This window comes from Puma concolor, chromosome B1, assembly GCF_028749965.1.
Source record: "Puma concolor isolate L17-30 chromosome B1, mPumCon1.1.hap2, whole genome shotgun sequence".
Lineage (NCBI taxonomy): Eukaryota > Metazoa > Chordata > Mammalia > Carnivora > Felidae > Puma > Puma concolor.
The window spans coordinates 1,737,224-1,758,902 of record NC_141670.1 but is presented as its reverse complement, the minus strand read 5'-3'; the positions used below and the strand labels follow the sequence as shown (position 1 = coordinate 1,758,902).

At 55.7% G+C, this 21,679-nt stretch overlaps 1 protein-coding gene across 3 annotated transcripts in view; it reads right to left on the bottom strand.

The window, feature by feature from the left end:
* MYOM2 (myomesin 2) overlaps nucleotides 1-21,321 on the bottom strand; it is a 74,372-nt gene extending 53,051 nt beyond the window's left edge. The window contains exons 1-9 of one of the 3 annotated variants that reach the window (XM_086703083.1): nucleotides 21,172-21,272; nucleotides 17,926-18,162; nucleotides 16,256-16,374; nucleotides 13,835-13,978; nucleotides 10,213-10,351; nucleotides 9,938-10,095; nucleotides 8,730-8,822; nucleotides 1,771-1,859; nucleotides 1,644-1,694 (exon numbers count right to left, since the gene is read on the bottom strand). In XM_086703083.1, the coding sequence (XP_086559209.1) occupies nucleotides 1,644-1,694; nucleotides 1,771-1,859; nucleotides 8,730-8,822; nucleotides 9,938-10,095; nucleotides 10,213-10,351; nucleotides 13,835-13,978; nucleotides 16,256-16,362 (781 nt within the window). In that variant the 5' untranslated portion in view covers nucleotides 16,363-16,374; nucleotides 17,926-18,162; nucleotides 21,172-21,272. Of the gene's footprint in view, nucleotides 1-1,643; nucleotides 1,695-1,770; nucleotides 1,860-8,729; nucleotides 8,823-9,937; nucleotides 10,096-10,212; nucleotides 10,352-13,834; nucleotides 13,979-16,255; nucleotides 16,375-17,925; nucleotides 18,183-21,171 lie in introns of all 3 variants that reach the window. The other 2 variants (XM_086703082.1, XM_086703081.1) reach the window with 2 other exon arrangements.
* Nucleotides 21,322-21,679: the final 358 nt, after the last annotated feature.

The window sequence follows — 21,679 nt, the reverse complement described above, 5'->3', positions numbered from 1 at the left end:
GACTGAATCTCAAAAATACACTGTTTAGTGGAGGGGGCAGTATTTTAGAAAAAAAGTGCACAGTAAATTTTTGAAATAAAAACCACCTGTGACTTAGAAACACATGCCTGCAGGGAAGATGTTTTTAAGGAGCTGGGAGCTTCAAGGTGACGGTTTCTTCTTGGAGGAAGACGGGTGAGGGGAAGGAGGGAAGGATTGTGGAGATTCCTCAACTCCTGATAGTTTTGCTCCCTAAAAACACCCGAGGGTCACCGAAGTGTCCATTTGAAAATGCTTATTAGCTTTGTGTTCTGCCAATCGGACTCCAATTGTTTAAAAATAACTGAAAAAAGTGGCAACACATTCACATCTGCTGAACACGGGTGGTGACCGACTGCACAGCGTCTATTATGTCACGGCGTATCAGTATGTTACAGATACCGCAGAGGTTTTACTCAAGCAGACACGATTTTAACCAACAGAGGAACCCCGGGGGACGGGACCAGGGGACAGCCCCCAAGGTCCCTTCCGTCTCCACCGGTGCCTCAGGGCCATCCTCCCAGCGGGCTCCACATGGTTCCTGGAACCCAGGGGACACCGTCAGACGTCTCCCCAACACACACGTTCTCGGGCCTCCCTGCCTCTCCACCTGTCGGCTCTGAACTTGTCCTGCTCGCTTGCTAATGGTCTTCGACAACCCCCGTGGGAAGGGCACGAGCCAATCCAATACCTGACCCAGAAATGGCCAAGGGCTGACCACACACAAGTGTCCAGCGGCTGCCAGAAAGGCTTTCCCCTCGGGCACCCGACCTGAAGTCAGGTCTTCACCGACACTTGACCTGTAACATCTCCACCTCCCGTCAGGGTAAAACGAAAGCTGCCGTGGAATCACACGATTATTCTTTCGGAAGGTCAGGTCAACCCCAAACCTCACTCCCATCCCATGAAAAAGCCATGGTAAGTCACTGAGTCAGCTTGCCAAGTCCCGGTCCTGGAGATGCTCCGGACACGGCTCCCTTCTCCACCCTCACCCGACTCGGGCCACCCCAGCTTCCTGGCCTTCTGGCTCAACACCAGCCCTGGGACTCAGGAAGACACTCGACTTGCCTCATCAGGGGCCCACCTCAGGTCGCCTTGGAAACAGGGGGCCCACCGGCGGCCCCCAGTCCCCAAGCCCCGCAGAGGAGCTGACAGCATCAGACATGTGTCCACAGTGCAGAGAGGGAGAACCTTCCCAACAGGTAAGCGAAAGAGCCAGGTCCGAAGTCACAGGGGCTACGGGCATCACACACAGCGGGAAGGGAGCGTCCACCATTTAAAGGCAGGACCCTGAGCCAGCTTCTGAATGTCATCTGCCACACGCCGTCACCCTGCTCAACGGTGGCTGTTTGCTATAAATGGGCCCTGTGGCAACAGCACGCATTCAGGTCAAAGATCTGGATTCCGTGTTGTCCCCAATCCAAAGGTGTGAGGTCCGTCAGTTTCACCAGCGTCTCAGAATTCCACCCAGCCACAGAGCTACGTGGGGACAGCCTGTCAGCATACTAGCAGTGCCAGCAAACACACAGCTTTAAGAAACGATTCGACCCTCAGAAAACGACTTTTTAACTCTGTGCTGTGTCGCCACACGTTTTTCTGCACAAAAAGGAAAACAGCGGACTTACATCCGATAGGGAGTCCCACCGAACGGAACGGCTCCTCGTCTCCGTGGAACCCTGCAAGACAAGCCGCTGAAGGGCACGGGGGACGGGAGGCGCCAAGGCGTGCCCGCACCCCGGGAGGACAACTCACTTCTCACGACCACGGCAGCGTTGGTCGACACCTGTCCGTACCCGTTTGTGGCCACCGCGGAGTACGTTGCTGTGTCGTCAAAGTTCGCCCTTGGAGGAGAGAAAGCAAGGTCACGCCCTGAATGTACTGTGGGACTGTTCTGCAGGGGCCGGTGACCCTAATCTGAGCGCAAGGTTCCTCGAAAGCCACGCGTGTGACCCAGATCCTTTGTTCGTGAGTGGTTTGTTTAAGAACAATGCCAGCTCTGTCTGTGGAACAAGCTGTTAATTATAGACACGGCAAGGTCAGATCCCAGACTATGGCTTCCCGGTCCTCGAGGAAAACAGTAGTACAGATGCTTCTCGATCTCCTCGACTGCATTCTCAAGGGGAAGTCTATGTGCCCCTCTGGCTCAATTGTTCTTCCTCTATAGGATTCGTGGCTTTATTTTGCCAATGGGAAGGCCCCCCCGACCTCCACCACCGGGAAAATTAACTCCAGCTCACTCCACACCCGGGGTTCCCATGTGGACGGGAGAGTATTTCCCAAGCCCCAAAATAACAGATATGAAGCACCCACTCGGGGGTGTTTTGAAGGTGTCGAACTGGACCCAGCCCAGGCAGCCACCCCCAGGGCCATAGGGATGATGGACACCCACCTCCAGAAAGAACCGTGACCCAGGAACCACCAGACCCCAGCTTCTCCAGGCTGGAGCCCCTCCGCACCCCCCCCAAAACTGATCTGGAAAAAGTTGAAGCTTCCCAGCAGAATACAGAAAATGTCACAGAGACCACAGATATAGGCAGGAAATTGAGCCCCAACACGGGGCTCAAACTCACGAACCACAAGGTCATGACCCGCGCCAAAACTGAGAGTGGGATGCTTAACCAACTGAGCCACCCCGGCGCCCCAAGCCATTTCGTTTTCATAAATGCATTCTGCAGACAGGAGGGTATCCTGCGTCTGGGATCAGCCCCACACCTGCCCCTGCAAGCAGCACCCCCGCCGGCAACAGCACGGCACAGCCGAGGCCACACGGAGAGAAGCATGGAGGTCTGTGAGAACCGCTGGGTCAGGGTGTCCCGACCCTGCGCCACGTGCAGAGCGGGGAGACCAGCCGCCACAGGAACACGGGTCCTCAGGGAGCACGTATGGGGAGGTCACTTAGCGCTGTCCAGTCGGGCACCATGAATCTCTTTCCTGTCTCCTCGGCCTCCTGGACTTCGTACCGGTGGTCCTCAGGCTGTGCCCCGTGGTTTACAAACCAAATCTTCCCATTTTGTCTTCAATGTATATTTTAGCAGTTTTTCAAAGTACGGCAGGGGTGCCTGGGTGGCTCACACGGTTAAGTGTCCGACTTCAGCTCAGGTCACGATCTCACGGCTGGTGGGATCGAGCCCGAGTCGGGCTCTGTGCTGACAGCGTGGAGCCTGCTTGGGATTCTCTCTCCCTCTCTCTGCCCCTGCCCCACTCCATCACGCACATGCGTGCTCCCTCTCTCTCTCTGTCAAAATAAATAAAGTTTAAAAAGAAAGATCCTTTAAAAAGTGCAGCAACCTCGGGGCGCCTGGGTGGCGCAGTCGGTTGAGCGTCCGACTTCAGCCAGGTCACCATCTCGCGGTCCGTGAGTTCGAGCCCCGCGTCAGGCTCTGGGCTGATGGCTCAGGGCCTGGAGCCTGTTTCCGATTCTGTGTCTCCCTCTCTCTCTGCCCCTCCCCCGTTCATGCTCTGTCTCTCTCTGTCCCAAAAATAAATAAATGTTGAAAAGTGCAGCAACCACAGGCACTCAGCAAGCGGTGCTGGGATATTACGAGCTGGCAGACGGGTCACGTCAGATCCTCGCCTTCGCTCCACCTGCCTGACGAGTTCATCCGCTGACTTTGTAACGGATAGCATCCGCCTTAAACTTCTCAAGTACGTCTACCGTGCACCTGCCCTTCACTCAGGTGACTCTGACAATCAAATAAAACAACGTATTTGAAAACATTTGTAGTTTGTAGGACCGTCGCTCGCTTGTACGTTATTCATTAAAACATATTAGCAGAGCTCCCGGACCCAAGTTCGAAGATGCTTCCCTGCTCGCTCCATGACTCGTGGGCTCTCTCCTCTGCCTTCACGTTCCAACAAAGCAAAACAGACTTCTAAGCGTTTTGAGAACTGCAATTAATTGCTCTTTCGTTTCTCTGTGGGTGGAACAGCCAGAAGGGACAGGGGAAGGGAATGCGCCTTGTGACAGAGTCCCTGGAAACAACTCGGAGAAGGGAAGGAAGGGGCAGGGTGAGTCCTGCAGGGCAGGACCCAGTCAGGCAGCAACTTCTACAAGATTCTGAGCTCGTGTCTCAGCCGAGAATAAGAGACGGAGAGGAGCTCCCTAACACATTAGCACTGACAGGATGTCAAGGGACCAATTATCACTTATTACTTAGCGGTAGGGATGGGGCTGGAGAGGAGGAAGCCGGTACTTAGGAGCTGGAACCTTCCTCGGTGACACACAGACTGATTGTGTACGTGCTCGTGTGCCTTTATCCAGAACAGGGTCCACGGTGCTCGTCCGGGGTGCGAGGAAGTCCATACGCCCAAGTATTCAGACGCCCTGATTTACTGCAACCGTCCGGGGAGGGCGTCCCGCACAGGTGCTGGCTGTGGATAAGTCGACACTTGGTCTTACGTTTACTTTTATCTCGTTGCTTTCGCGTTTCCCCTTTGCAAACGTTTTATGTTGCATAAAAAACTCCGGGACATCGAGAGGCCGTAAGGAAGCGTCCCTGGGTGTATGGGGGTCCTGCTCACACACGCTACCCCGTGCTGGTGTTGCGTGCGGGCTGCCGCGGGAAGGATGTCTGGGGCACTGGGGCAGCGTGGAAGCAGAGGGTGGACGGGCCGGGCACGCAGATTTTAAGGAGACTGCACCCAACTCAAAATTCTGTCCAACCTTCCCACGGGCCAGCAGGACTGCATTCTCTCTCTCCTCTCCCAGGCCGCACCGGGAGGTGGCATTGGGCAATCCCCTCCCCATCCTCCGCCACCCCCATCCCCCGGGGCAGAGCCTGCTTCCGGCCTGTCCTTCACGCTGTGAGAAACTGCAAGCGAGTGATTAAGAGGCAAACGGTTTTATTTTCTGTTGGGACAGGTTGCCGGAACAGACAGAGGGGGTTTCCTTTGGTCCCCGTTTGTACAAACTTCCCGGGGGCACTTCTGTGTCTCAAAGTCTTGATCTGAACTGCCTCTTAAAGGACTCGTGATATCGTATCTAGTTTAAAGAGGACAGACGAATGTTTCAGTGGTCTGTGGCCTGCCCTGGCTACTCTGGCCCAATGTCCTTACGCGGGATTCACCATTTAACTCGAATCAGAGTTTGCATATGGAAGTCTAAAGGAAGTGCAAGAGGAGGACAGCCGTGCTGAGCTCAGCAGGCATGGGGGGGGGAGGGGCGGTGCTACAAAGACAACAGGAGCCAGATCCCTCTAAACGCTCTCATTACACTATGAGAGCAGCATTAAAATTCCCTGAAGAAACAGGACGCGCACGATGAGTCCCCAGAGAAAATCTTACGAGCGTATAAAACAGCGTCGAATTCGAGCGGCACCAAAGGGTCAGAAGCTTCCCTTCCGGCACTTTAAGAATTCAGACGGCCGCCAAGGAGTATTCCTGGAGGTGAACGTCACTCCTGCGGCCACGAAGGAAGAGCTCGCAACCCCCCCTCCTCCCGCCCCTGCCCTCCCAACAGACGTGGCCAGCACATTCCCCACCACTCGGAACGGCCACAGATCAAATGATGGCAGGTCAGCACTCTGGAATGAACAGCTGAGCCCAGCGGCAGCTGCGGGGGCCCCCCCCACCTCCACTCTGTGTCTGAAGAAGGTTCACACTGCCTCTGCCCAGAGGGTCCCGACCCAGGCCTATCTGGGTTCACGAACTGTGGATGACGGCATCCGGGGCCCTTCGAGGATTCATCAGTCTGTCTGGTCCAAAGCCTGTATAAATTTAAACGTTTTGGGGCCTCTGGGCGGCTCAGTCGGGGGAGCGTCCAACTCTTGATTTCGGCTCAGGTCATGATCTCACGGTTCGTGGGATCAAGCCCTGCGTGGGGTTCTGTGCTGACAGCACGGAGCCTGCTTGGGATTCTCTCCTCTCTCTGCCCTTTCTCTCTCTCTCTCTCTCTCTCTTTCAAAAAATAAATAAGCATTTTTTAAAAATTTAAAAGTTTCATACTTGAGAGTGGAAAGTGGTTTTTCCTCTTAAAACTGTCCTTCCCACGTGGCTGGAGGGGAGCTGGCTGGATCGTCAGCCTGACCCTCGTAACCCTCACCGGCCACAACGCACCCCAGGCCAGAGAAGAGATGTCCCTGAGCACAAACGCACCCCCCAAATGAGGGTGGACATTCTCCTTCTACAGAGCGTGGCTCTCCGTCCACTAAAGTTTCATGAATCGTGGAAACCAAAGGAGAGAGAACTATTCTCTGAAAATTGCAGCAAGGGGCCAGGGCATTCCAATGCCCCAGGCGAGGAGACCCCGACCCTCTGTGCGTGCTTGCACCTAGACCCTTCTGCCCGCTCATCTCGGCGGCCCCCCTTTCCACGAGCACCCCGCCTCCGATCTGTCACACTTCCTGTCGTTCTCTCTCCAGAACCCGAGTAGAGCCCACGCCCTTCTCGCCAGCCACGGCATGGCCACCAGCACTCAGCCCTGCCTTCTGCTCAGAGCCAGGCTTTAGACCCTTTCAAGACACGGGTCAGATCTTCCACCGCCCCCCTCAAAGTCCTTGCCACGGCCCACAGCGTCCGTGTGGCCCTCACGTCCCGGCCCTATCTCTGACCTCCTGTCCCTCGCCGGCCACAGCCCAGACCAGCCCGAGGGGGCTGGGACACAACCTCTCGGAGCCTCTGCTGCAGCTGCCGCCTCGGGCTGGCACCCTCGTGGCCCAACTCCCCATCTATCCCATTCACCATCTCCTGTAAGCCTTGTTCAGAAGATGTCTTCTCAGGGAGGGCTGGCCTGACCACCCCACTTAACCCCACCACCTAGCCCACCCCCACACCAAGAGACCCCCATTCCCCACGCCCAGCACCACAGCCTCCTGATTTACTATATAATTCACTATTTTATTACGCTTACGGTTCACCTCCTTATGCCAGCACATAAGACCTGAGATGAGGACCTCAGCTTTGGTCCTGTATCCCAAGCATCTGGACCAGTGCCTGGTACACAGTAGGTTGTCAATAAACAGCACCAGTAGGCCCATGAGGCCAGAACCTCCAGCTTCCTGAAAGAGCCTCATATTTACCTGGCAAAACAGGGTAACGACTTGTCAGACGCTTCCATGTTCATTACAATCTTCTAACACCTGTTCTAAGTAATCTGTAGGTGCAGTGACAGTTCTGGTGACGGGGAACCTTCCGGGCCTCCAGAGGCACATACCGGGTGCGTGTGACTGACGAGGAAGTTGGCCTCGCGTGAGGACGGGGGGGTCGGGGGGGGGACACACAGCTTGGGGCCGACAGCCAGCCGGTGCCCCATGCGGTGCGGTCCTGAGTGCTGGGTGGCCAGTGCCCGGGGGGCTCACGCCTGGGCTCTTCCCCAAAGTCAGAGTGGGAAACAGGGAGGGAGAAAACGGGCAGGAGGCAGAGGATGAAACAGCGAGGGCGACGAAGGAAAGTGCAGAAAGGAGGCGAGACCGACTTCCCGCTGGGTGGAGGGGAGCCGGCAAAGACTCCCGCCCGGATCAACCTGGGTCGGCCTCCGCCGAACCTCAACCTTGGGCCTCGTCCTCATGCTCGGGAAGCCCGCTACGTCAGCTCAGGGAGCCCCCAGCTCCGTGTCGGACCGGGCTCCTCACCGCCCCCCAGGTGAGTCCCATCGCCTGGCCGGCCTTCGGCACGAAACCTGCCGGTGGGTCTGGAAGGACCCCCGCCCCCTGACGCTTCTTCGCGGTGGTGTCCCTCCGCGCCCCCGCCCGCTCCGAGGAGCACACCCCACTGCCCTTCTGGGGCAGGGGCCTGGGCCCCACCCCCTGGTCGCCAGACGGAGCGCCCTCAGAATCACCTTCTCTTTAACGGAACCCAGGTACAAAGGCTTTTCAACAAAACAGGAGAGAATCCCCTCGGCGGAAGAAGTGCGTCTGGAAGACGCAGCCAGGTGAAGGTGACGTTGTACTGACTCGTGACTTCCACGAGTCGTCTTGGGAATTATTTCATTGGAGCTATTTTACTGGGGATTCCTTTACCTCTAAGTAAACTGAACCTAATTATGACATGGTGGCTCCACAGGGTGGTAACAGTGAACTCAGTAAAGTTATATATTCTAACGTCTTACTGATTTCTTGCCTTTATATTAGGATCCCTTATCTTTTCCTGGAAAGGACTTGATATGACGTCCTACACGCACACACTCACCACCTGTTTAGATCACGTATGTCAACGTGGATATAGTGTGTGTGTGCATGCCTGTGTATGTGTTGTGTAAGGAAAATGACACGCTATCCATCCAGCAAAATACTGATGCCAGCTGTGGGAAATACGATTTTTTTTCTTTTACTTAGCTGTATCCTACATTTTTTTCAATTTCTGAGAAAAAAATATAAAAGTTGTATTTCCTTGAGGAGCCTGGGTTGAGGGACTACTCCTCAAACCTGTACGAGACGCAGCCCCGCGGCCGGACAGGTGTGGAGGAATCCTCTGCACCCACCATAACCTTAACACCTGAGCGTGTCCATCTGTCCTTAAACCACCTGCCCTGTTCCCAGAGCAGGGGCCCGGACAAAACCACTGGGTTTGCCTCCCTGTGGCCCGACACCGAGGATAACAAGGGAAGCTTCTACCACAGATTAACTCGGAAATACCACCGAGAGCACGTGGAACACACAGGGACGGGGTGCAACCCGACCTCCTGGTTTTAAATTCTGTTTCTCTCCCGCATGAGCAGCACTGACTATTTGGGGCAGGTGTCCCAGGGCACGTGGCCAGGCCCACCGAGACCTTACCTGTTGATCTCCAGGGTGTGCACGCCATACTTGCTCTCGATTCTGTACTTCCCCGGCTCTCCTGCTTGGCAGATCAAACTGCCGTCTTTATACCTAAACAAGGGAAACGCTGATTTTAGTGCAAAGGCAGAGTGGACTTTGCATTTTGTCCCAGCCTTCTTTACGGCCCCCTCGGGACGTAGGCCCCCTGTGCGAGCTTCACGCAGGGCCCGTGGGCACAGCGGAGTGGCCGGGGGGGACGATCTAGGGCCCGTGTCTGCCTGTCTGTTTGGGGGAGAGCAGCTCTTGCAGGATTCAGCCCGTCTGGGCGATCCTCAACCGATGACAGCGAGGGCCGCAGGGCCCCTTGGACTCCGTCAGGAATCCAGGAAAAGTCCTTCCATGAGGACGAAATGTTGCCAGCGTCAGCTGGGTTCCGGGCCAGCCTCTCCAGAGAGTTCCACAGGATCAAACCACACTGGACCCTGACTCGAGGAAGCTGGCCTCCTTGCCCCATGCAGGACAGCAGGACCTCGTCTCCCTGGCACGTGGGCTCCTTTTTTCTGATCTGGGCTGAGCGGCCCAATCCAGGGTGTGAGTAAAATGCTTACAGTTTTTGCAGCAAGCTACAAACTTCGGGAATGTTATCACTTCCAGCAAGTGAGGAAACAGACAAGCACATATGGGGCCTGGAGACTTGTCTTGGCTCCTAAGGTCCGGTCGACCACAGCCCAGCTCCAGCGGGAAGCCTTCCCGAGTTAAAAGCAGAGCCACTCGTGTAAACACAGGCCACCCGAGGGAACTCTCTCTGAAATAAAAACCCTCTGAAAACTCAGCTGAGTCTGTTGCACCGACATGAAAAACGTTGCCATGGTATCTATAACGGACGCCCTGCGAGTTTTTATAAAGGCCTTTCCCGGAGTCTCACACAAGGTGGTCAGTGGGACGGGCCGTGTGCCACGTGCTTCCTTCGCGTGGATCTCCCACTGCACGGCTCAGGCAGCCGTTTCCAGATCCCTGCAAGAAAGTGCAGGCGCCGGGGCGGCTCGGCGGGTAAGAGTCTGACTCTTGATTTCGGCTCACGCCATGATGTCACCGTTCGTTTGATTGAGCCCCATGTCTAGGTTTCTCTCTCTCCCTCTCTCTCTCTCTCAAAAATAAACGTTAAAAAACCATCATTAAGAGGGCGAGAACAGGACAGCCCTCCCCGGGCCGGGAACGGCACTCACCATTGCACCACAGGGGTGGGAAAGCCTTGCACGGTGAAACACAGCTTCACGGACATCCTCTCCCACACAGTGTGGGACCGCAGGCGCACCAGGATCTCGGGGGCCCTGCGCATCCGCTCCTCGTACGAGTGCCTCTCCCCGGCGAGCTTGTCCTCCACCTGTCCCGGGGACGAGGATGCGTCAGCGCCCCTGCCCCGCCAACAGGCCGCGCGAACGCATCGGGAGCACCCAGGACGAGGCCCTCGCCTCTCCCGGAGATGCAGGCGGCCCCCTACCATCTGCTGAATGGCGTATCTGTCCAGCTGGTGCTGCGCCTGTGAGCGAGCCAGGTGCACGTTCTCTTCCATCTCCGCCAGCTCCCGGAGGAAACGCTGCCGCTTGGCTTCTCCATACGAAGCCACCAGAGACTGGTACCTGCGGGAGAGGTGACGTTATTCTCAGGACACACCGAAAAGGGCACGTCTGCCTGTGTTTATCTCCTTCGAGACCTCTGTGCGCTGGTGAGCCTGCACCACACAGAGCTGTGACGAGGGCAGGTGTAGGAGGCGTGAATGAGACCATGCGGGGGGGCGCCTGGGGGGCTCAGTCGGCTGAGCGTCTGACTTCGGCTCAGGTCGTGATCTCGCGGTTCGTGAGTTCGAGCCCCGCGTCGGGCTCTGTGCTGACGGCTCGGATCCTAGAGCCTGCTTCCGATTCTGTGTCTCCCTCTCTCTCTGCCCCTCCCCCGCTCACGTTCCGTGTGTCTCTCTCTCTCTCTCTCTCTGTCTCGCAAAAATCAATAAAAAATTGAAAAAAATGTAAAAAAAAGAAAATTCAGGAATTGAAACAAAAATGCATTATTTTTTATAAACACACAAAAAGTTAAAATTGAAATATAACTGGGGCGCCCAGGGGCTCAGTCGGTTGAGCATTCGACTTTGGCTCAGGTCATGATCTCGCGGTTCACGAGTTCGAGCCCTGCATCGGGCTCTGTGGTGACAGCTCGGAGCCTGGAGCCTGCTAAGGATTCTGTGTCTCCCTACCTCTGCCCCTCCCCCGCTCATGCTCGTGTTCTTTCTCCTTCTCTCTCTCTCTCTCTCTCAAAAATAATAAATAAACATTTTTTAAAAAGGGAGGGGGCACCTGGGGGTTGAGTTGGTTAAGCACCTGGCTCTTTCTCGGCTCAGGTTCTGATCTCCCAGTCTGTGAGTTCAAGCCCCATGTCGGGCTCTGTGCTGACAGCGTGGAGCCTGCTTGGGATTCTCTCCCCTCCCCCTCCCCCACTCGCACTGTCTCTCTCTCAAAATAAATAAACATTGAAAAAGGGAGAAAGTCAGCATCTGGCGGCCTAGGGGTCTGACACCCCACGCTGAGGCACCCACACAGATGACGTGAGATTCCTCCTGCGCGGAATCCTATAATAACTGCCTGTTCTCCTGGGGAGACTGCTGTTCTGAATGAATTTAGGACTGGGTTAAAGCCTCCTGAATCCACAGCTACAGACAGGAAGCAAACCTGTGTTCCAGGAAAATAGAGAGGATGCAAACAATTAAGCTCCTCTCATCTGTGGGAGCAGAGAACGAGGTGCGGCTGATCTGGCCCGGGTGCCATCTTTGTGAGCCCAACAGGGCCCGGCCCGCTCCCGGCCTGTCTCTCCTGCCCCTTCTCCCTCTCTCTCCCTCTCTTCTGTCCTTCTCCCTCCCTCCCTCCCCTTCTTTCTTCTCTCTCCCTCTCCCTCCCTCTCTCCTCTTCCCTCTCCTACTCCCTCTCCCTCCCCCCAACCACTGAGGGAGCATCTCCGCTGCTCTGTGATGAGGTGTCCGGGCCTCTGGCCCTCTTCTGCAAGCCCACAGACAGCCTGTGTGATGCACGGAGGCCCGTCTTTTACTAGCACAGAAGCAGGGGCGTGAAAGGGCTACTTCTAATCCACGTGTCCCCCAGGAGGACACGCTGAGACGTGCAGAGCTCCCAACGAGTCTTGGGTTCCTATTTTACGTGGAGATAGAGTGGTAATTCCAACGGATGCACCCACGGGTTCATCTTTCGAGCACCAATCAATCTGTCCCACGCGTTAAACTAGTTTCTGCCGTAGGAGGTAAGGAACAAAATGAGCTGGGGAGACACGGGTTATAACCCACATACCTGCCATGAGTCAGCTTCCTACTTCGGGCGAGTAGCCTCGTGTATCCCAGAAAGATTTCCCACAGCCAGAAGGTCACCAAAGTCATTATCGCCAAAACCACGTGAATCCCTGACCTCTCAGAGCAACAGAAGTCGACCTTCCCCCCATCTCACTCCCTCAAAAACTGAGGAGTGGAGAGTTCTCGTGGCATGTTCAAGGACACAAGGAATGGCTCATAAACTTACAAAGCTCTAGTCCTCTCACTCCCTGCACTTGAACCCTAACTATGGGTAGAAGCATTTTTTAAATAATCCAATACCAGAAAATCCAGAGTTTTATAACGTACACGTTTTAAATTTTTTAAATGTTTATTTTTGAGAGAGAAACAGAGCGAGTGGGGGAGGGGCAGAGAGAGAAGGAGACACAGAATCTGAAGCAGGCTCCAGGCTCCGAGCTGTCAGCACAGAGCCCGACGCGGGGCCTGAACTCAAGAACCGTGAAATCATGACCTGAATCAGACCAAAAGTCAGACGCTTAACCGACGGAGCCCCCCAGGCACTCCTCTAACGTACACATTTTGAAGTGATTCTCTTACAAAAGAAATCCTCACTTTATAATGAAATTCATGTGTCAAAATTCCCATAAGGCATTTAAAAGATCATTCAAAGATTAAAAATGAGGGCTAATCTCTTCAGCTGTACATTTTTATTACACAGATCCTTCCATCGTGAAATTCATCAAAAATGAAACCTGTTTACCAAAATCTCATTCTTCTTTCAGGTTTTCAATGTGTTAGAGATATCGAGGAAATTTTCTAGAAGTAGGAGGGAGAGGTGAGGGGGGAAGCAGCAGGAATGAAATAAAGCACTCATGACCCACCCAACTATTTTGTTCTTCTAAGATCACCAGCTGCCTCTCTGATCTGGAAATAATTTTAAGACTGATGTCCCTATTAATCCATGTCACGCCCGTGACATTTTCCCCATGAGCTGAGTCCCCTGACACGCACGGCACGGCCGTCTACGGGCCCCTCACGACGGTTTCCCCACGGACACCCCTGGGAATGCTGGCGCGTCTCAGGAAGATCGCCTTCCTGGAGTCGGCGACCTCACTGCCCCGCTTGCGCAGCTCAGGAGGCTGTCGGTGGAGGTTCCACATGACCTTCAAACCGCCAGGTCTTAGGGCTTTAATGTGAGAATCCCACTGTGCGTGGAAAGCTAGCGAGTGCCACGTGGGACGGCGACCGGGACCTGACACAGGATGCCAGCGGCAATGCACACATGGCACGCGGCCCCGTCTGCGACGTTCCCTTCTGCGACAGTTATCCTCTTAGGGTCCACTGAGGTGATGTCACTGACGAATAAGCAGGCAGCGGGAGCTTATGCTTTTGTTAGAAGCAAGCATCACCGGGGCACCTGGGTGGCTCAGTCAGTTAAGCATCCGACTTCAGCTCAGATCATGGTCTCACAGTTCGTGGGTCTGAGCCCCATGTCGGGCTCTGTGCTGACAGCTCAAGAGCCTGGAGCCTGCTTCGGATTCTGGGTCTCCCTCTCTCTCTGCCCCTCCCTGCCCCCCAAAAATAAACATTTAAAAATGAAAAACAAAAAAGAATAAAAAAGAAGCAAGTGTGACCTTCCAGGCTCTCTCGGGTGTGCGTCTGGCTGCCGCCCAGTCACTGTCCCCCCCCCCCGGCCTTCAGGCCCTCCCTCCCGAGGCGCGGTGACTCCGCGGGCCGGCACGGGGACTCCGCGGGCCTGCGCGGCCTTTGCAGGCAGTCTGGGGGAGGCGGGGGTTACCTTCTCTTCTTGTCCTGCTCCTCCTCCTCCAGCTCGGTGCTCACCCTCTTCGCACAGATACTGCACGTTGTCCCCAGCGCCGTCTGGCCGGAAGCCCTCTGGGAAGACGACTTCCTCTGGGCGGACGACTGCATGGAGGTACGCCTGGGTGAGCGCGGAGAAATCGGACGCGTCAGAGAAGTACACGGGGAAACGTGACAGATTGCACACAGGGCGCGCGAAGGAAAATGAGGTACAACAGAGAGGGAGCAGACCGTAAGAGGCTCGGCAATACAGACAGCAACTGAGGGCTGCCGGAGGGAGGTGGGGGGGATGGGCCAGACGGGTGACCGGCACTAAGGAGGGGGCTGGCGGACGGGCACTGGGTGTCACATGTAAGAGATGAGCACTGGGTTCTACTCCGGAAGCCAGGACTGTGCTGTAGGTTAGCTAACTTGAATTTAAATAATTGTTTTCATGCTAAAAGCAGGGGCACTTGGGTGGCTCAGTTGGTTAAGCGTCCGACTTCGGCTCAGGTCACGATGTCACACGGTTCCTGAAATCAAGCCCCACGTGGGGCTCTGTGTGTCAGCACCGAGCCTGCTTTGGGTCCTCGGTCTTCCCCTCTCTCTGCTCCTCCCCTGCTCATGCTCTCTCTCTCTTTCTTTCTCTCTCACCTCTGTCAAAAATAAGTAAATGTTTAAAAACAATGGTAGGGGCGTCTGGGTGGCTCAGTCAGTGTAGTGTCCGACTTCGGCTCAGGTCACGATCTCACGGTTCGTGGGTTCGAGCCTCGTGTCAGGCTCTGTGCTGACAGCTCGGAGCCTGGAAACTGCTTCGGATTCTGTGTCTCCCTCTCTCTCTCTGCTCCTCCCCCCACTCGTGCTCTGTCTCTCTCTCAAAAATAAACATTTTAAAAAGTGTTTAAACAATGCTAAAAAATAATAAAAACTAAAATTAAAAACAGTACACAAAGTTATCATCACAGACACGCCACCTTTTCCAGCGGCGGCACACCGGCGTGAAGGAGCACGCACACGCGCGCACACAAACGGGTGCGTGCACGCTCACAGCTAACACATGCGCATGCGTGCATGCACAGGGAACTCCGCCCCCGTCTGCACGTGCCTGTGCCCGGAGGGGCGCGTGCGCGCATGAGTCGGCCTCTCCCCCTTGCCATTTTCCATCCGTGCCAGCCAGCGCCTTCCACGGCGCTCTTGGCCCAGCGCCACGATTATATATATCTCCGGGGATCTGAGGCTCCCGGAGGCTGCCGGGAGCGCTGCGAACGCTTGGCTGTGTGTCGCAAGGATGGCAAAGGACACGGGGCCGCGGGCGCATCTAAATATAGGGTGTCGGCGACACGCACGAGCCCCCGGGCCGGGCCGGCACACCCGTGGCGTCTGTCCATCCTTCGGCACGGCCGTCTAACTGGCCCAGGCCAATCCCGGACTCGGCACACAGGCACGTGCTGCGGGTCCCCGAGGTGGCCGGCTTCAGAAACCACCGGATCTGCGGCTGGACGCCAGTCTACTAGGCAGCGGATACGTGTACGGTTTTGCTATGTGTATCATTGCGGCAAAATTATGGGTATCAGCCTCCACGTGATCTTCACTCTGCCCCCATGAGCTTTTCCTCCCTCTGACGCTCTTCCCGTGGCCCTTCCCACCGCCCTTGTGCTGACTGGTTTTGTTGTTGTTGTTGTTGTTGTTGTTTGGTTTTATTTGAGAGCAAGAGAGGGAGCCGGGGAGGGGCAGAGAGAGGGAGACAGAGAATCCCAAGCAGGATACGCGCTGTCAGCCCAGAGCCTGACGTGGGGCTCAAACTCACGGCCTGTGAGATCATGACCTGAGCCGAGATCAAGAGTCACTCGGGGCACCTGGGGTGGTGGCTCAGTGGTTAAGCGGCCTCTCGCGGTTCACCGGTTCCTGCCCCGCGTCGGGCTCTGTGCTGACGGCTGGGAGCCTGGAGCCTGCTTTGGATTCTGTGTCTCCCTCTCTCTGCCCCTCCCCACTCACGCTTCGTCTCTCTCTCTCTCTCTCTCTCAAAAAAATAAACATTGAAAAAAAATTAAAAAAAAAAAAAAGAATCAGACGCTCAGCCAACTGAGCCACCCAGGCCCCCTAGACTTTCTGGATCCTAGTTCTGGAAGATGTGTAGAGAAGAGCAAAGTCAAGGAGCACTTACGAAAAAGTCTCTGTGTTCATCACCTACACTAGGGGCTCAGAGCCAGTCTACCGGCATCTACCGGGATCCCAGGTGCGCAACCTGGAGCTTCCGGTGCAGCCAGGAGAACTAGCTTTCCCCTGGGGTGCTGGGCGCGGGCGTCAGGGGGCCTGCCATCTCTGACCCTCCCGACGCTCCCGTCCAGGTTGCAGGGGACCGGACGCCAGACCCCCACGACCCAACCCCTCCCAGTCTAACCGCTGAATTTCAACTTACTTTTTGGCAGCATATTCATCCAGAAGGTACCTCGTCTGAACATTGCGGTACGACTGGTCAAAGTGTTTGTGTCGCTTCTGGTAGAAGGGCACTGCGGCGAGTGACATCTCGGTGGGTACCTACGAGTAAGGAGGGAGGCGGACGGTGCTGAGCTCCATCCCCCGTGCAGTCCTGCCCGGGCAGTGTCTACACCAACATGTCGGGTTGTTCCAAGGGGGGAAACCAAATTCAGTCCATCAAACCCCTTCGGGGGAGGGACAGATGGAAGAAACGTTATGTAAGTGAAAATAATTTTTGGCTGGGAGACCAGACACCTATCAAGTTCCCTGGGGTCCGACATCATTTTCTGTTTGGTTCTTTGGAAATTAGAAGATTGGGTTGTAGGTTTCTTTTCATTGTGAGCTCACCAGATGTTTCCACAACGCCCCGTTTATCCAAGGCAACGTGAAAGGCAGTGTGAGTGACAAGGATAAAAATAGGTAAAACACAGATTAGAGAAATAAACAAATACTTAGAATACAAGATAAGAGTGGAAAGAGGGACACACGCCCTGGGAAGCTAGGAGGGGCACATGTAACAGGAGAGAGGGCAGCCAAATGAGGTCCCCTGAAGTAGGTGACATTTGAGAAGAGCCTTGACAGATGGATAGGCTGACAGATGCAGACGGGGCAGAGAGAAGGGCATCCCATGAGCGCAGGTAGGAGGCGGGGAGACAGGATCTCAGGATACTTGAAGAGACGGGACAAGAAATCACTCTGGAAAGCTTGTAACCACATACGGTGACCTGGAAAGGGAATTCGTCTCCAGGACGCTGTCCAGATCCACGCAGGGTACTTGTAGATGCCCACGGCTGGGGTGGGCGGGAGCAGGGCTGAGCCCAGCAGGGAAGCCAGGGGGGCGCGGGCACGCGACACATCTTGGTCAAACTCCCTGAGAATTCGTCCTGCGGTGCGGCGTCTGGGAATTTGCAGCAGTGCTGGCACCTGGCCACGGGCCACCTGCACCCACAATGAACAAAGCGCCACTTCTCACTGGGCTATTTGGCCGTCTCCGAAGCGTGACACAGGCAGTATGCCTCCATCTCGGTGACCCCTAACCCCCCAAACCGAGGGGCGAAGGAATTCTCAATCCGAGCTCCACTTTGGTCCTTTGTGTGTAAGTTCATCCCCCCCACTCGAAGAAGAAAACGCAGAGGCAAGGCAGTGCTGGGGGACAACGGGAACGGAGACCAGGAGTGGTCAACACGCAGGTGCGGCTCTGAGGTGAAACGGCCTGGCCTCCGCCACCGTTCAGACCTCGGCGCGGGTGTTACAAAACCCTCCAGGCGCTCTGCTGGTGATCCCTGTAGACTGTGATCTCCCAGAGTCACAGAATCGCAGGGCTCGGGAAGATCCTTAGGGATTATCTCCGCCCCCACTGTACTGGGGGTGGGGACGGGAGCAATGCCTCCCCCGGAATCATGCAGAAAGGGCTTCAGACTTCTATTTCTGGACCTCTGACCCTTTGCCACACGAATACCAATGTTTCCTCCTAAAGACCAACCAGTCAACCAACCTCCACGGGTCCACTGAGGGCCGGGCATGTGTTTTTACAGCATAAATCTGATTACAAATACGCAACAGAACGTGGCGTCTAGTGGAACACAGCGAAAAAGGCGCCTCTCCACCCACCTCAGCTCTGACACAGGTATTCTAGCGCTGAGGCCAAGACCGCAGGTTTGACATCGGGCAGACCGAGGTCTGAATCCTGAGCCCCGCCCGGTGACGTGGCCGCGGGTGACTCTCTCGCTGCTGTAACCCCGGGGTTCTGAACGGATTCTGTGGAACGTTTGGCACGCGGTCTCCAACAACCAAAATCGGCAGCTGTCCCCGTCACGCTACGTGCTGTCGCTGTTCTCCAGCCGGACGCTGTGGGTAGGAAAAGGTATCTGAAAAACATGCATTCTGTCACTTGACTATCTGAAACGTCCTCGATGGCATCCCCGTGGGTTCTCTGGCGAGTTCAGCAAGGTGAATCTTCAAGAGAAGCTTCCTGCCCACAACCGCGTGGCCTCCACTGATTGCGTCCGGAGTCCCCCGTGTGCTGCGGAAAGCTCACGAACCGAAGTCAGACCGGGGTCGGGGGACACACTGCACCACTCTGAACCAGCTTCCTGTCTCGGGCTTCTCCCACCGCACCCGCAGGGCCGGAGGAAAATTCTATGGCACCGATCCAGGACGATGCCCGCAGGTGCTGTGATGCCAGGTGGTCACGTCCCATCTCAATACTTGCTAACGTTGCTGTTGAGTCAACCTTCAAACGCGTTTGCATTTCTCCGTGAAGGGAAGAGCCCAGAAATGGCCCCGACGATAAGAGGTGATACGCTATCTTGACATGTCTAAACTGTGGCAGCCGGTACCCAGAGGAGGGTAATACACACTCGAGGGGACCCGTGCTTCTGTTCTGACTTAACTCGGCGTGTGCTTGTGCGGGTCTGGGAGTCCTCAACACTCCCCGTTCAAGGAGCATACACTTTGTACTGATTAGCGAGGTGGGGCCGGAATCGAGCGCACACGGCTCCGGTGGTCCTCGCTCCGACTCCTAGACCTGCTATCGCTGTTTCTCCCGACCCCAGACGGCCTTGGGCAGGGCAGGAAGAGAGCACTTCACTGCACTGATCCCACATCTGCTCTCTGCTCACTTCACGACACACTGTGCAGATGGCCATCAAAACCAGGGGCTTCCGAGGACCCTGCAAATGCAATTATCCTCACTTCTGCCCACTTTTCAGGCCACAAACACGTGGAGCCCCTGCCCCGTGGCGGCCACGCCTGAATCACAGAACCACTGCATGTCAAGGACGGGGCCGTCTTAGAGGCCCCCCCTTGCCCCAGGGATGATGTCACGTCTTACATCTGAGCCTTGTGCCAGCGACCTCAGCTCCTCCTGCCTGTGCTGGCTTTTCCCAATCCCCTGGGTGACCCAGACCGAGCGGCAGGACCACCACGCGGCCCACGCCCACGTCCAGGCCGCTCGACCTCTTCCCCGCCCAGTGGACCTCACGTCTCAGTGCCTCCGCGTTGTCCCTGACCGCCCCAGACGGGGCATGCCGAGATCCCTGCAGGCTCAGCACATGCTCGCAGCTGCAGCCTTGGGTCGCAAGGCATTTATCTGAAACCACAGAGCGATTCCACAACTTGCCACGGATGATCTCATTCTGTCCTGGGTGGATCTCAGCCTTCCCTGCGAGGAAACTGAGTTTCAGATGGTAAAAATCATCTGCCCGGGTCACTGGCTCGTCGGAAAAAGAGCCGACGTCCCACCTTGCACTTGTGACTCTGTGCCCACCTGCCCACACCCATCCCCGCCACTCACGGAACGCTTCTGACACGTTTGGGAATTAGGACACCAAAGTGAAATGCGAGCCTGTCCTCAAGTACAGGAGACCGTGCGTCTGTGACATGCTTAGACCTAATCCCTTCCTGCCAACGATATTTGGAACCCGCCTTCCCTGCCACCAAGAAGAAATTGAATTTGTGGACGCATTTCAACCACAATGCATTTATTTCCATTTAATAAAAGAAGCTGTGGCCTGTGCAGCTAAAAATGTCCAAGTCAATGAGTGTACCAAGTGAAAGCTTTTCTAGAGGAAGGAAAAGGTTTGGTTGGCACCCACAGTGGGCCGATGCCCCCCAGGTAACTCAACCCTCAGGCCCTGAGACACGTTGTACCCACCCTCATTCACACCGAGGTCTACTTTCCCTGAAGCTTTTTCCAAACGACTTGGCACCAAAAAACAACTGAGCACAGAACCACTCTTAAAATCAGCCTCGATGACAAATCTAATACAGTTTGACGTCTAATGTCTGGCAGCTGAATTTCTCCAGCATTCCTCCGAATCATCTTTCGGAACCGTGACCCGAACGGCAGAGGCCTGCCCTCGCGGCCACAGGGCTCTCCGGCTTCCAAGGACCCCGAGTCCCTGTGTCCTGATGCCGAAGCAGGATCAAATTCGATCAAGCAACAAGATCGTGTGCAGCTTCCTGGACGAGAGACGGTTGCCATTTCTTCACAAGTTCAGAGAACTAGAAACAAACCAACAGCTCCGGAAATATTCCAGTGCCGTGAACTTTTACGCACAGAGTCTCTGGGTTTTGTGTGGGTGAAGGTCCCCCGTTCAGCGTTAGTTTCCGGTAAGTTCGCTGCAAATGTGACCCAGACCTGGTTTACTTAAAACTTCGATTATCTTTCTTCCACTCGCTCTTGGATGCCTGTGTCACTTGTGTCCGGGAAGCGAGAGCTGGGACCCAGGAGGTGGGAAAGTGACCCTTCTGCGCACAGGCCCCCGCCCCAGCGCCTCCCTCGTGGACGCACCTCCAAGGGCGGGAGGGAGCACGCCGGCTCCGCCGAGGGCACCGAGCCCAGAGACTCTGCGGGACTGTCGCTCATCACAGAGCACGGAGAAGGCGGCGTGGGGAGCTGGCAGTGAGCCTTCTTCCCCTCCCCCAGACACCAGGGTCCAAGACCACACTAATGTCCCTGCTTCCTCCTTCTCTCCAGAAAATAACCTTTTATACCACACCTTTTCAATCTGCACTGCCCCCACAGACTCCTTCAGGGCTCAGACTCTGGAGAAAGGGCACGGACTCCGGGCACCAGTGAGAAACGCCGCAGAGCTCGGGTCAGCCGGCAGGTGCCCCGAGCGGGTCGCACCCGCTAACACTCGCGACCGTGACCTCGGGAAGCATCGGAAGCATAAAGTCTAGTCCGGGAAGGACGGACGCAGACTGAGTCGTTGGCTGTCTTGTCTGTCCAACGGAGCGCCCTCCCCCGAATAGGTCCACCTCGGACACCTGACCGCTACCGGCTCGGCATGCGTCGTTATTCCTTCTTCCAAAGCCCCGGGTTAGAGAAGGAAAGAAGAAAAGGAGACTCACCCAGAGAGAAAGGAAAACGGCACAGAGGAGAGATGCCCGGCCGGCCTGGCTCGCCCACGACGCGGCTCTGGCTGAGGAAGGCACAGCTACTTCTGCCTCCAAGTGCCCAGCCCTCGCTCCCATTTATGGCCTGGGAGGCGCTATATATAGCCACAGGGACTGCCTCGCCCCGAACTAATACCTGCACCGTAAGTCATCAGCCTGATCTAAAAGGGAAAATTCTTTGAGTCGGAAAAAAATCAAAATCACAAAGTGCACGGTGCCTGTCCTGTCCGCAAAGCGCACCTGTCTCTCCCTGGGCACGGGTGTGACAATTCGGGGAGAACCCCGGGAAAAGAGGGACGGGCCGGCAATCCACGTGGCTGGCTCTCCCGACGCATTTTAACTTTTATGCATAAACTCTCAGACTTCTCTTCAATCCTGTGGAACCACAGGTTCCCTGGATCATAGACTGCCACCTCCAGAGGAGTCTGATGACGGCCAGACTGCCAGCAGGCATTTGCCTTTT